Here is a 13,545-nt window from a genome sequence, read left to right on the forward strand (position 1 = left end):
AACAATGAAAATATCATGACAATATCCTTCTGACTGATGATAAAATCATGATAATGTCCCATTGATTTATATAAAATCACAATAAGGTGCTACTGCCATTGGGCAAAATCACTGGTTTGGCAATCATGCTAGACTTGTTATGATAATGTAAAATATTATCAACAAATCAGAGTAATTAGTTTCTTGTAATTTGATTCACAAAATTAATTTTCTTCAGACTGCTAACTTAGTGCTAAGAAACCATTTGAATGTAATCATATATATCATTTAAATATACTATCTTTGAAAGTCTGTGTAGATTTTAACATAAAACACAAGAGATAATAACAAAACTTCATGTATTTTTCAACCAATATAACGGTCATCACAAAAATGCTGCTATATGTATAACCTGCAAAGCGTATACTGGAACATTGTGCAGTCCTATTGCCGAGTCAGAAAACAAAATAATGTCCTAATATGAAAAAACGAAAAATGTAAGAATGTAATTGGACAAACCAATCTGTGACATTTGGTCGATAGTCTAAAACCAGAGTCAAGTAAAATATCTTTCGGTCAAGTTCTAAGATCTACTGAAAATAATGTCAAATGACAACTTCAGGTCAGCAGTTTTCGGCAGATACTGATAAACTAATATTTTAGTTACAGCATTATATGACTTCTTATTCAACTAAAGAAAAAGTTGATTATGCACCAGAATTAGAGTAGTGATAAGCAAGACGATGAGAAGGACCTAACACTCAAGGTTCTGGTCAAGCTGCTCAGACAACAGTGATCTCAAAAACATAATTAAGACAGGCACACAGTATTATTTCTTGATATACTAGTATACCATAGATAAAACACTGAGTCGCTGGAAAGATCTTCTTTAAACAGAGCATAACTATCATTTTTAAGAACTATTCTTATTTCACACAGTTTCATTGAAAAAGTCATCTTGCACTAAGTGTTGGGTTAGATGTATGGATGGACCATGTCAAATGATCTACCGCACATATAAATAACACTGTTCAAAGTGAGGCTAGGTGTGATTCAAGGGATATGTTATCCTTCTGTCCAAGCCAACTTGTCTTTTCTGTCTTTCATCTGCATATCACTAGGATGAAAACATTCATGCTGATGATGTTCTGGCAAAGCCTGAGCTCGCTGGCCAGTCTGTAGGAAGCATCAACACCAGCTGCTGTAGTGTTCATCTTGTCAGGGAAAGTTCTCAGTCAATGTGGCATACTTGGGGGGGTTCCAGTTATGGCGAACCAAGATGGCCGCCAGGAGATGGAGTGGTGAAGATCACATGCGATGGTATCCTGTGAGCTCATCCCCCTGTTCACCTGAAGGTGATGGGATCAAGATGGCGACTGGCAGGCACCCTGCCAAGTCATGGCGTGAAACATTCACTTGGGAAGAAGACTGTGTCAGTCCACTGTAGATGGAATCTTGGTCAAGAATTTATAGGCCATCTCATCAACCTGGGAAGTTGGGAATTGTTCTAGTAACTAGGAAACTGGTGTACAGGGTGGTGTTTGTTTAGTATATTATGACTTGTGTGATGGAAATGTTCCCTGTAAGGATGGGAATAAACTGTTCAGGCTACTGGCTAGAAATGACTGTTTCATGAATAGACACTGTTACTATGGTTACTCCAACAAACAGTTTGCCCCTTGCCCATTCTATAGGACTAGGGCCGTTAAGAAATGATGATCTCCATGACAGGACTATGTCTTCTTAGAAGTGTTCCTTCCACTATCAGACTGTGCCCTAGAGAACAGTTCAGATCAAATACATGACTGTGCCCCATTGACCTGTTCAGATGAAGTACATGATGGTGCCCCATAGACCTGTTCAGATCAAGTACATGATGGTGTCCCATTGACCTTTTCAGATCAAGTACATGATAGTGCCCCACAGACCTGTTCAGATCAAGTATAGACGGTTCAGATCAAGTACAAGATGGTGCCCCATTGACCTATTCAGATCAAGTACATGATGGTGTCCCATAGATGTGTTCGGATCAAATTCATGACTATGTCCCATGGGCATTTTCGAAAAAGTACATGACTGTGCCCATCGACCTGTTCAGATCAAGTACATGATGGTGCCCATCGACCTGTTCAGATCCAGTTTAGACCTATTCAGATCAAGTACATGATGGTGCCCCATAGACCTGTTCAGATCCAGTTTAGACCTATTCAGATCAAGTACATGATGGTGCCCCATAGACCTGTTCAGATCCAGTATAGACCTATTCAGATCAAGGACATGACTGTGCCCATCGGCCTGTTCAGATCAAGTACATGATGGTGCCCCTTCAGGAAGATTCTGTTTAAATAGGAGACTAAGAATGACTGAAATAAGTCTGAATGACAACTTTGTTCCCTGTAATTATTCTCAGACAGGATCATTAAACATGATCCATACATCACATGACTACAGAATGGAAACTTGCAAAATGTAAAAAAACATATTATAACATAACTTACACCCTAACTTACATAACAATGTAAATGTTTTTACTTTTTTTGCATTAACTACAAATTGCCTTGAGACAAATATATACTATTCATGAATCTATTGATTACACCTTTGATTGATAAATAGACAATATCTGTATAACAAACACAAAACAATATATTTCATGCAATCATTCTGTTTTCACACATGCAGATGTTGCCTTCAAAAATTATCTGAATACCTGCCACTAAAATGTCCCAGAAAAGAAACGAAAATATCGAACCCAAAACATTGAAATATTTAGTCAAACATTACATTTTCAATACTATATGAACCCCCAACATAAAGTGTATGTTTCTAAGACAGATTAGGATAATGTTTCCATAATGAAGTTGCAAGGCAGGACTATCAAGGAGGAGATGCAGTCTTTAATTGGGGACATCCCAGTCAACACATGTGCAAACAACTTGTCAATCGTGTTTGTTTGTCCTGATTATGCTGCCATTAATCCCCCAGCGAATCAAAAACACAGGACTTAGGCTCAGGCCCCACAAACAGCCCGGCGTTACAACCTGCTGATAAAACCTGTATGTAGCCATTTGACTTGTTACACAAGACCAGCAGGACAAATACTCACAGATAGTATATAATTAATGGAGCCATTGGTATCTTAATGGGGGTCATTTCTAAAACCCACACATTGAAGCACTTCTATTTTCAATTAAAATATATGCCTTATAGTTAAAAATATTTAGGATAATACATGCAATTAGTGTATTGTTCGTTAATCAGATGATTCTATGAAATGAGAGAATTAATAAGAGAACACATGGCTAGATGATTAATTATCTTATAATAAAGATAGCTTTGAAACAGTGATGGAGTCAAGGAAAACATACATGTGATTGATTTCAGTATTAAGTTGAAATCTCTGGGTCCTAGGTTACAATACATATAGCAATAGATATCATCGTAAATAATGATTGTATGTACTGTTTCAAAGAATGCCCATGCTTTTCCTGCTTAATAACACTAAACCTATAAACTAAACTATTCCCTCCATGTTACATTTCCCCTCCTCTACTGCGGAATTTCCCCTTCGGCAGACATCTTGCCTCCTCCCCCACATCCAGTCACCCCTTCTGTCTGAAGGAAATCAGCAATAAGGGGAATGCCAGGGACTGGAGGAACCAGGGGGAGACAACTCCTGTTGTCCTCAATCCTCTTCAGAGATCAAAATCATATACTAGTAAATCATGAATCTTATCTCGAATGCCTATCAAGAAACATTTGGCTACAAATTTGTTACTAAATGAAAAAATAAACATATTTTGTATACTGTTGATTTTGCATGCTCATCATAATCAATTTTTCAGAAAAAGAAATTTGTATTTTACATTATATCAGGTTTACAATTCCCTGAAATGAATGCTCAACTCATCCTCTCTCAGTTTAAATAATGACACAAAGTGCTGGTTAGTTTAGTGGAAGTATAAAACATGGCATAATAATTTGTAATCTGGTTAAAATTTTGAAATGTGATACTGCTTGGACACAGCTTGTTTAACTGTACACTTATATTAAATTTTAACAAGTTTGTGTAATTTACAAACTGAAATCTGTTATTTTCTTAGCTAAATGTTTTCAAGCCTTCTTTTGCTAGTTTACATCAACAAATTTCATTTATGAAATATAAATATGTTAAACCATATCAGTATGTAAGGAAATTGTTTCTCAGCTACAATTATGAAAGACTGAGTTGCCAGCATTAATTATCATTTTTCAGTTGGCAGATTATGTGATCTGTTACGATTGATTGCACTGTGCAGAGGAAAAACCAACAGTATTCTTGCTTGAGTTCACATTGTTTGAAGATAGTATCAGTGAGGATAATGGTTAAACGTACTGTCTCACTGTAATCTATAAAAATTATGTGACCAGCTAGCCATGAAACAATAAACAATGAAAACATACAATCAAAAGCCGAACAAACCCTAAACTCTACCTCACAAATGTTGATACTGATACAGATAGCGCTGTTGGCCTCGCTGGGACCGCGAGCAAAACGAAATAATAAATGCTCCCTGGGTCATGTTATCGACCTAACTAAAGAGTTCAACGTTTGTTCATATTTGTGCAGATATTACTTTTACTTTTTATATTAACATGCACCTAAACATCGCGTGGAGTGGATAAATCGCCTGCAATCGTAATTGTGTAGTTATTCATGTAAAAACAAAAACGCAATGAAACAGATTAGTCGTGTCTTCATCAACGAAGTCAATATTCTGTTATTCCATAAATGTGCCACCACAAATATTGGCAAAAATGATATCGGTGGGTGGTTATGAGCATGCAATTTGGTTAATAGCGTGTATATGAAATATTGTACTCACTGCGCTGACGCCTTGAGAAAGGGTCCCTAAGGCGACCACAGAGATGCAGAGAAGCAGCCTGGGGGTAAAAGAAGCGTGAAGACATTCAGAACATGGTAAATGGTACCAGCATTGAAAAGTACTTATAACACACATTAAGAAATATATTTAACTGCAGAGGCAAAGAAACGATTCTCAACTTACCATGTAGACATGGCCTTAATTCTACGGGACGAACTCGGTACTCTATGTGTATGAAAGAGGTTGGCAGTGCCAGCCACGGGACTGGCACCCGAGCAACACAAAATCATCTACAGGGAATTAAAATGTCCAAACGGCCAGCAAGTAAGGCTCCGGCCGTCCTTCTAGCTGAGTTTGGACTCAGCAAAGAATCAAATCCCTCACTTGAACAGACGCTAGAATCTTTTCTCTAACATTCAGTCGTCTGCACCCAGTTCTTCCACAAGAATATCTTGGAAGACGATGTGCTTCTCCGCGGATGTGCATAGATTTGGGAAATGGGCGGAGTTTAAGAGGCTTAACCACACCCCCTCCCACGCCGTCGTAGCATATGTTGAGAATTTGTCGCATTACTCATGTGTCGCTATTTCAATCGGAAATGTTACTCAATGGCAATTTGAATGGACAACAGACCTTTGTTTATACATTGTAACGTGACTCTTGCATTAAAGAAGGGTGTTACAAGAACGGCAACTATTGTATTCAATTCATATGCAGATCAAATTACTGATGTGAGGTACAGAATTCTCAGAGAAGATTTTTATTCTAATTTTATTCTTTTTGACAAAGTACGGGGTTTTCTCTTGTAGATAGAGTCTATTATTCAAATCGGAGAACTTTTTCCACACATTACAGTCAGTTCTTTGCGCGCCCGGTCGTGAATTCTCCCAAGTTCTCGTGGGATATTTGGTACAGCGGACCGTTACCCCACGACAAACACGGAGTGATTGGCAGGTCAACCCCCCGCTGCATCCGCCCACAGGCACAAGTTCAGGGCGGCTTGCGCGGAAAAGGAGGAACTCTGCTTCCGCTGAGAGAAGTTAGTCCGTCTTGTTGGAAATTCTTGCACTACAATACTGACAAATTTTCCACTTTAATCATGTACTGAGATATGACTTGGTAAAGTGGGGAATTTCCGTGACAAAATATTCCAAATTCGGTGCCTTTCAGAAACCTGAGAAAATAGTGCCCCTATTTTGTCGTCTGCAGTTTGGTGCATATTCCCTCAACTCGAGACAAGATGGTGGAAAACTGAAGAAACTAGCCCGTCTCGGAGTGAGGGATAGCGAGGAACAGCTAGTTTGAGGGGCTTGCTGGCTTTCCTTTGGCCAGTAGGCTTTATGATAGTATTATTCTGCATAAGCAAAGTGTGATTTAACATTTAACAACATGAAACCCAAGGAATTTCTGAAGCGGCACTTGCCGTTAGTTCTGGGAGTGATTCTCTTCTTGGATTATTTGGATACTGCTTCTGGAGCCGTGAGTATTTCCTTTGTACTTATATCCACTTTTCCACTGCATCAGTTACAGATTTGTAATCTCCATTCATTCAAATGTCCCGGAGGACATGTCGAGTGAAGAAAAGGTCATGTTCACGTTCATCCAATTAATGTTTTCATTTACTCTTATTGTGTCATTCCTCACAGGGCATTTCCTTTTCTTAAATAATTGTTTTAGTTACAAACTATGATATTAGTTATTCTGTAGTCTGAATAGGTACAGCGCTTGTATGCTGACTTCGATTGAACATCTGAACTATGATCAACCGATAGTCATCTTAATCTATGCCGTAATTCTTGTAATCGGCCAATGTCCAGTTCCTCAGTAAACACCTCGTTGCTAGGGACGTGTTTGGATAACCATAGACCTGTAGATATGACATTGTTAGAGGTGTAAGTTGTAGTGGTTCGGGATACTCCTGTTCAATGGATATGATGGTAGTCTAAAGTTATAGATATCGAAACATCTACCTTTTTAAGCTCCAAAACAATTTGGATAAAGTTTCTAATATTAACAGCCTTATATTATTGAGGTGCGTTTCGAACAAAGATATTGAAAATTAATCAGTGAAGATATTAGTCAAGTGGTTGATGAAAAGAAATACCATTCAATAAAAGTTCCATGTACATGTGCTTGGTGGTCTTTCGCGGTGCCATGATACAGGGAGCAGTCATTATTTCGTTTTGCACGGTTACGCTGAGCTTGATGTAGGTCACAGGCCTTATCTGGGACTAAGCGTTCGCACTCAAAACGATTTATTTGCTGGCGGTCTGGACGCGATGCTCACAAATTCCAAAATAGATGCATGACTTTTTTACTTGCTACGCAGTTGTTCAAACACGTTTTGTTGAATCAAATCTCTTACCTATCTTATGTTTGATACTTTTTGTCACGTCAAGTCTTGGCATTTCAAACAACGTAACGGGTTTCCATCACCATTTCACACCGTGACATGGAAACAAAATACACCCCGGTGTGTTTATCTGGGTTATATTAAAATTAAAAGCAGGCATATTTGAAACAGCACACATTTCCCAGATATTTTGTCACGTAGACCCATTGTAAAAGTATTAAAAATCAAAATCAGAAAACTGTTAATTATGAATCTTGTTACTAACATGCCAGAGTACCAAAACACATGTGAAAATGTAAAACAAGGAATGGTGTGACTGTTATAGCTATGCATGTGTTATATGTGCGGTACTGGACTGCTTACTGAGAACAGCTGGAGTTTCCAGAATGTTCTACAGGAATGACCCTTCACCAACTTTCCCTATTGACCCAGTGTGATAGAATAGATACCATGTCTGATATACAAGTGCTGGCACTGCACAAACCTTCAGGTCTTTTATCAACTAACAGTATAGATTACTATGCCATCATCATATTTAATTTAAGAAACATCAAATTTTAATTGTGAATTACCCAGATAAGTCTTTTACTTAAGAGTGTAAATTATTCAAATATGTTTTCACAAAACATCAATCTATGTTATTGAGTCAAGAGGAGTTTAACCTTCATAAGATAGGTAGTGATGATAATTATGTTAGTTTCACAAATAGAAGAAGGCTTCGTGTACATAGGTATCCTGGGGAGACAGGGTGTAAAGCATGGACATCACTAATTCTTTGAGTGGCATTTTAGAAGTTGAGAAGTACAACACTGACAAGTTTATGGATAACAACTTCTTTTATTTTGTGAGTGTAATATTTCAGTACATATGGTACTAGAATCTGTGGAAATGTCGCACTCACAAAATAAAAGAAGTTGTTATCCATAAATTTGTCAGTAATGGACATGACTAGTTATAAAGTATGCAACATGATCTTTTCATGGAATATAAAACTTTGATATATATAATGTAACAGTGCTATTTTAAGGTCAAGGGAGTGCACGCAGATTTTCTTTGCATGAACGTTTAAAATATCAATACTGCAATGTTAATCAAGGAATAAGATGTTACAACTGTTCTCAGTGCCACACCCACCCACTGGGCGACTTTTCAATCTGATGATGAAGCACATTGCTTTTGTTAACACATGGCCCCAGTGCTGCATAGTTTTGGTCAAGATAAGGAAATTTGATAACATCCCTGCCTGAAACCTGATGCTGGGTTAATGAAAACCACACAGCCCCAGTCAGCAGTGTGTAGGCCTGGACTGGCCCCCACCTGGGGTCACATGTCACCTGGGGGTGGGGTAATGTTACACAAGGGACACAGGCACTCATGTCTAGAGCAAACAGAGACAAAAAAGACCAAAGAATGGATAATAAGCATAATTCTAGGATCCTCATTCCATATTCTTGGAATAATAATGGGGCATAGGTTTCCTTCTGGGTTTTACATGATATTTAGTGACACAGAGACAAATATGAAGATATGCTTGAAAAAATGGATCGAATAAATATATTAACTAAACCTGTCTATCAAAGTGATACAGTTTTTGTTGACTTTTGTCTTGGCGCAGGGATAATATTTTGCTGTTGTTATACTGGGAGTTAACCAAACTTTGAGTTAAATTTTCTGACTGCAAGCTTGATACTCACAGTAAAGTGAAAATACACTTAGATGATCCGAATCCCTGAAAGGATTACAAAAGTTTAAGTGCATCAGTGGTTTGGAAACATCTGTGATCCCAAGAGTTTTAATTTATAGCAGTTTCAGAAAGAATTGTTATTGTCTCACATTAATTCTGTTTTTTAAAACATAAATGACCTTTCCAGATCTAACTGTTCAAAGACACCATTTTCAAACACCAACACACCTCACAACATGTCATGAGTTTGTAACCTTCTTTGCTAATCTAAGTCTTGTATATTAGAACATTGATTGATAACATTTTCAGAAATCAAATTTTCTTGTTTCCCTTCAGATTGTGTTGCTATCAACTTTTTGAAAAATGTGTAAGGGGTTAGACAGGGGATATGGGTCCTGGAGGTTTGCTCTTATAGTATTTGATTCTGATTACACCATCAATCGCTCATATTTGACAGAGCAGTTATGATTCTTATGAAAAGTCATCAGTTCCCAATTACGCAGATCGATGCTCATGCTGTTGATCACTGGATTGTCTGGTCCAGACTTGATTATTTACAGACCGCCACCATATAGCTGGAATATTGCTGAGTGGGGCGTAAAACTAACTCACTCACTCACTCACTCTTATAGCAAGGATCCTCTGACTCCTAGGCCCTTAACAGGACCTGTCACCACCCATGTGTCAGTAATCTAGCATTATAAAACAAGTACTTGATCTGTGCAATTGATAAATCATTACACCCTTTTCAAAAATATATATTTATTTGAGTTTAGTGAGACTGTCATTAATATTCCTATGATTGAAGGAGATTAGCCATTTCAGATTCCCACAGTTAATTGTTTGGCTTGTAATTTGAACTGTGCAGAATGCCATATTTCATTTTCATTTGGGGCAGCTTGGTAGCTTTTAATTACAGCGTTTGCTCATGCTGAAGATAGGAGTTCAATTCCCCACATGGGTATCCTGTGTGAAGTACATTTATTGTGTCCCCTGCTGTGATATGGTTAGAATACTGCTAAAAGGGACATTAAAGCGTGCTCATGTGCTCATGTGCTTAAGATCATCTTTTTGTTTTTCAGGCTTGTAAAGGATGCACATCAGCTGTGTGTATCTGTGAGGGCCAGAAGGGAGAAAATGTGAGTAAAGCTTCCTACCAGTCTTATTTTGAAAAGTATGTGTTATATGGTACAACTTGTGATTGTATACAGAGGTTCATTGGTCTTGCTGTTAGCATATTAGACATATGTTGAACTTTGTATTTAATGTTAGAATTAATTCCACAGTGTTTTGTAATTTACATTTCAGCATGTACTATTATCAGTTATCACCAAGTTGTCATGTGTCCAAACATTCATAACAATACTTCATTATGTTATGTTCTACATTGTAAAACTATTGAGATTACTTGGAGTGCTACAATCATGTTTGTATTGTTATGACTTATCACCCAGATGTGATATAACAGGAAACAGTGTCAATACATCCCAACTCAATATTACCGGTAAAGGAGATGCAGAGGTCCACTGTTAAACCTCAGCTGTTGTGTGTGCACTGTTTACATTGGTGTGTGAAGCTGTTTGTCTGTCCTCTGACTTCTTATTAGGGAAACCGCAGACTGGGGTTACATCACACTTAATCATTCTCACAGCTCGTGTTTAAATGGCTAAAACAGTGATGCAACACCTTGTTTAATTAGGACTTGTTAGCAAATAAACTTTGCTGGTCGTTGACATTTTCTGGCTCTATTATGATTGTTCAACCTCCTTGCATCAGCTTTAGCAGTTAACACTTGTCAAGTGAAGAAATCTCATTATCCTGACTGGAGAAGCGATGTACTGTGCACATACATGGTTTCTATATTAAGTTCTGATGTGAATATTTTACACAATAAATTGAATAGTGTATCATTAGTGCTGTTTGATTTAGTTATAATCTCTGTGGAACATCTGTGTTTATTTAATGATTGGCCTCAAAAGTCAAAATCACAGTTGAAGATGATAGGTAATGTTCTAAAATTGTAAAATAATCATCAGGGAAAATGTTTTTAACAACTAGTTTTATGAAACTATTGATTAAACGTCATGGTGTATGCAAAAGGATGCCAGAATAATCAGATATTTTCAAGTGTGTTCTACTAGCAGATTAACTTTATTCATGTGAACAAAAAACTGGATGGTTGTTAACTTCTTTTGAATTTAAGTATATTTTTTGTCATCTTCAGGCCAGACCAATTTTATTTCTTGTTTTCGGATCCGCCGGTTATATTTTTTCAAGAATAAGAGAATAAAATGATTTTCCCCGATCAAAAATCCAAACCCTAATGTTTTTATTGGCCAAAAATGTAAACTTACAAGAAAATGTATTTTAGGTTGTATTTTGCCCCATATACACTTCATAAATTGTCAAAAGTAAAATACTTTTAGTATTTAGAAGTAGTGGTGGTCCGATTAATTGAAATACTAGTAATCAAGGATTGGTCCCAGTGACTAAACGACCAAGCAATCGATCATGTTTTCTCATAAACGAAAACAAACAATTTTGGAACACTTTTTTGCATTAACAATATTTTTCACAAGGCTGGTTTTGTCTGTTACATTTCACAAGCACTTCAATCTCATTCCTTGTCATGATTGAATTATCCATGAAATTTAGGTTCATACCATACTAGTCATCCTTTAAGATGTGAAATTTGTAAATGCTTTTTGTGCAGTTTGCAAAAAATCCAAAAGAACTACACGTTTTTTTCTATATTTTTGTGCATTAACAAACATAACCAGGAGAATTTGATAAATGACGCTAACAAATTATTTTCGATGATTGATCGGTTGTTATGAACCAATTATCAATTGTGCAATTTTTACCAATTCCCAACAATTTAGAAGGACTATTACTTTGACTGGCGATTTTTAAAAAAAAAAATTCCCTCCTGCCTTTAGGTTTTCTGGGGACAAAAATACATAAAACAAGATTTAAAATTGGTCTGGCCTCATGATGCTTCAGAAACCTTAGTGTCATTAAGTGCTTGCTGAAATTAGTTCTGGTACATAGTGTTAATTACCTGGAATGAAATATCAATGTTATTTTTAAAGCTACATATATTGAAAAATATTATGTTTTAATATGATAAATACACATAATCTAGTGAATGATGTCTAACCATCTGTTTTACACATTTTTTATGTGTTCTATGAATGCCTTTTATAAACTGGTTCGTGTGTTGCAGGGAGGGAGAGGACTTCCAGGGCTGCAAGGTCCACCTGGCCTGCCCGGCTTCCCTGGACCAGAGGGCCCTATCGGCCAGTTGGGGATGAAAGGTGACCTGGGTGAGGTCGGCGCTCGAGGACCCAAGGGATTCAGAGTAAGTACCAGAAGTGATGAGTGTGTAGGAGAGTGTACAGTCATCCCACAGATGTTGTCCTTACCATTGTCAGCTTCCTAATTGAGTTATCCTCTAAGGTTGTGTGGACTAGACATCAGACATAAGATCAGGGGTCCGTGGACTTGGCAGACAGACAGATTATTTATTAAAGTCTCACCCCTGTTATACATATATACAAACTAATTAAACATATATTTACATAGGGCCATTCCATACGGAATTATGAGAGACTAAAATTCTTTAAAAATTGCATGTACATGTATTATGAATAACAATAATTAAAAGTTATATAATACGGATTTTCTCCTTTTTAAAATAACATGGTAGGTTTTGGCAGCTATAAAACAAATATTGCTATTGGACAGGATAAAAGCAGTTTTTTGTATATCAGTAAGATTACTAAAATTCTGACATAGGCTATCACAAATATTTAAAAGACTAAAACGTTCATCACTATAAACCGGACAATTAATTAAAACATGAACTTCGTCTTCAACACAGTGTTTACAATAAAAACATTTTCTGTCGTTAAGTGGAATATTGTTATATCTACCCAGCTCAATATTAATTGGTGCAGTGCCGCATCGGAACTTAGCATATGCACTTCTGTATGGCATGTACTTGGAACGCTTATGGTCACTACAAGTGTGAACCTCATGTCAGAATGAGCAGTGTTGGGAATTGAGACCAGATAGTAACTAATCATTTTCAATCCAGGCAGATGTTTCGGAAACCTTTCAGACTACTGTTAATTCAATGCATTATCTCAATACTGACTGCAATTTAACACTGATTTGTTTGCATGAAAAAGTAATCGATAGATTTTAGTTAATTTTATTTTCATTTGCATCTGCTCCCATGTTAGGCCACAAAAATTATGAAATTTATATATGAAAAAATATGGGAGAAGCATGCATATTATTTGGGGGGCAAGATATTCTGAAATGACATGAGTAAGGGTGAAAATCTTATAAACTGCAAGAAATGCCTGCAACAAACTTACAAAGTAAACTGTTCGTCCATATTTAATAATTTCTTAACTAAGTGTTGTTTGTCTGTTTCATTACTCAGAATTTGAACTGTGGCTGTCTTTAACAACAACTATGAAATCTTATGTAGATCTGAAATCTTATGTAAAATTGGTTACCAAAACTTTGTGTAAATGTAAGTTGAGATGATATCAGTGTTCCAGCCCTGTTTGTTCATGTGGCTGATGTTTAAGGGGAGGGAATTATTAGTAAGTTTGTGACGTGTGATCAATGCTTCGGTTACATGGTTACAG

The 13,545-nt window shown here is 36.9% G+C and overlaps 2 protein-coding genes across 2 annotated transcripts in view; one reads left to right on the plus strand and one right to left on the minus strand.

The window, feature by feature from the left end:
• The window catches only part of LOC124277940 (collagen alpha-2(IV) chain-like), a 73,094-nt gene extending 67,791 nt beyond the window's left edge, over positions 1-5,303 (minus strand). The window contains 2 exon segments of the mRNA XM_046713660.1: positions 4,845-4,902; positions 5,028-5,303. Coding sequence (XP_046569616.1) covers positions 4,845-4,902; positions 5,028-5,134 — 165 coding nt within the window. The 5' untranslated portion in view covers positions 5,135-5,303.
• A 645-nt stretch (positions 5,304-5,948) lies between these two features.
• Positions 5,949-13,545, plus strand: part of LOC124277646 (collagen alpha-5(IV) chain-like) — a 65,126-nt gene continuing 57,529 nt past the window's right edge. Inside the window, exons 1-3 of the mRNA XM_046713375.1 lie at positions 5,949-6,323; positions 9,964-10,020; positions 12,108-12,242. Coding sequence (XP_046569331.1) covers positions 6,234-6,323; positions 9,964-10,020; positions 12,108-12,242 — 282 coding nt within the window. The 5' untranslated portion in view covers positions 5,949-6,233. The remainder of the gene's footprint in view (positions 6,324-9,963; positions 10,021-12,107; positions 12,243-13,545) is intronic.

Source organism: Haliotis rubra, unplaced genomic scaffold, assembly GCF_003918875.1.
Source record: "Haliotis rubra isolate DU_JTF1 unplaced genomic scaffold, ASM391887v1 Scf106, whole genome shotgun sequence".
Lineage (NCBI taxonomy): Eukaryota > Metazoa > Mollusca > Gastropoda > Lepetellida > Haliotidae > Haliotis > Haliotis rubra.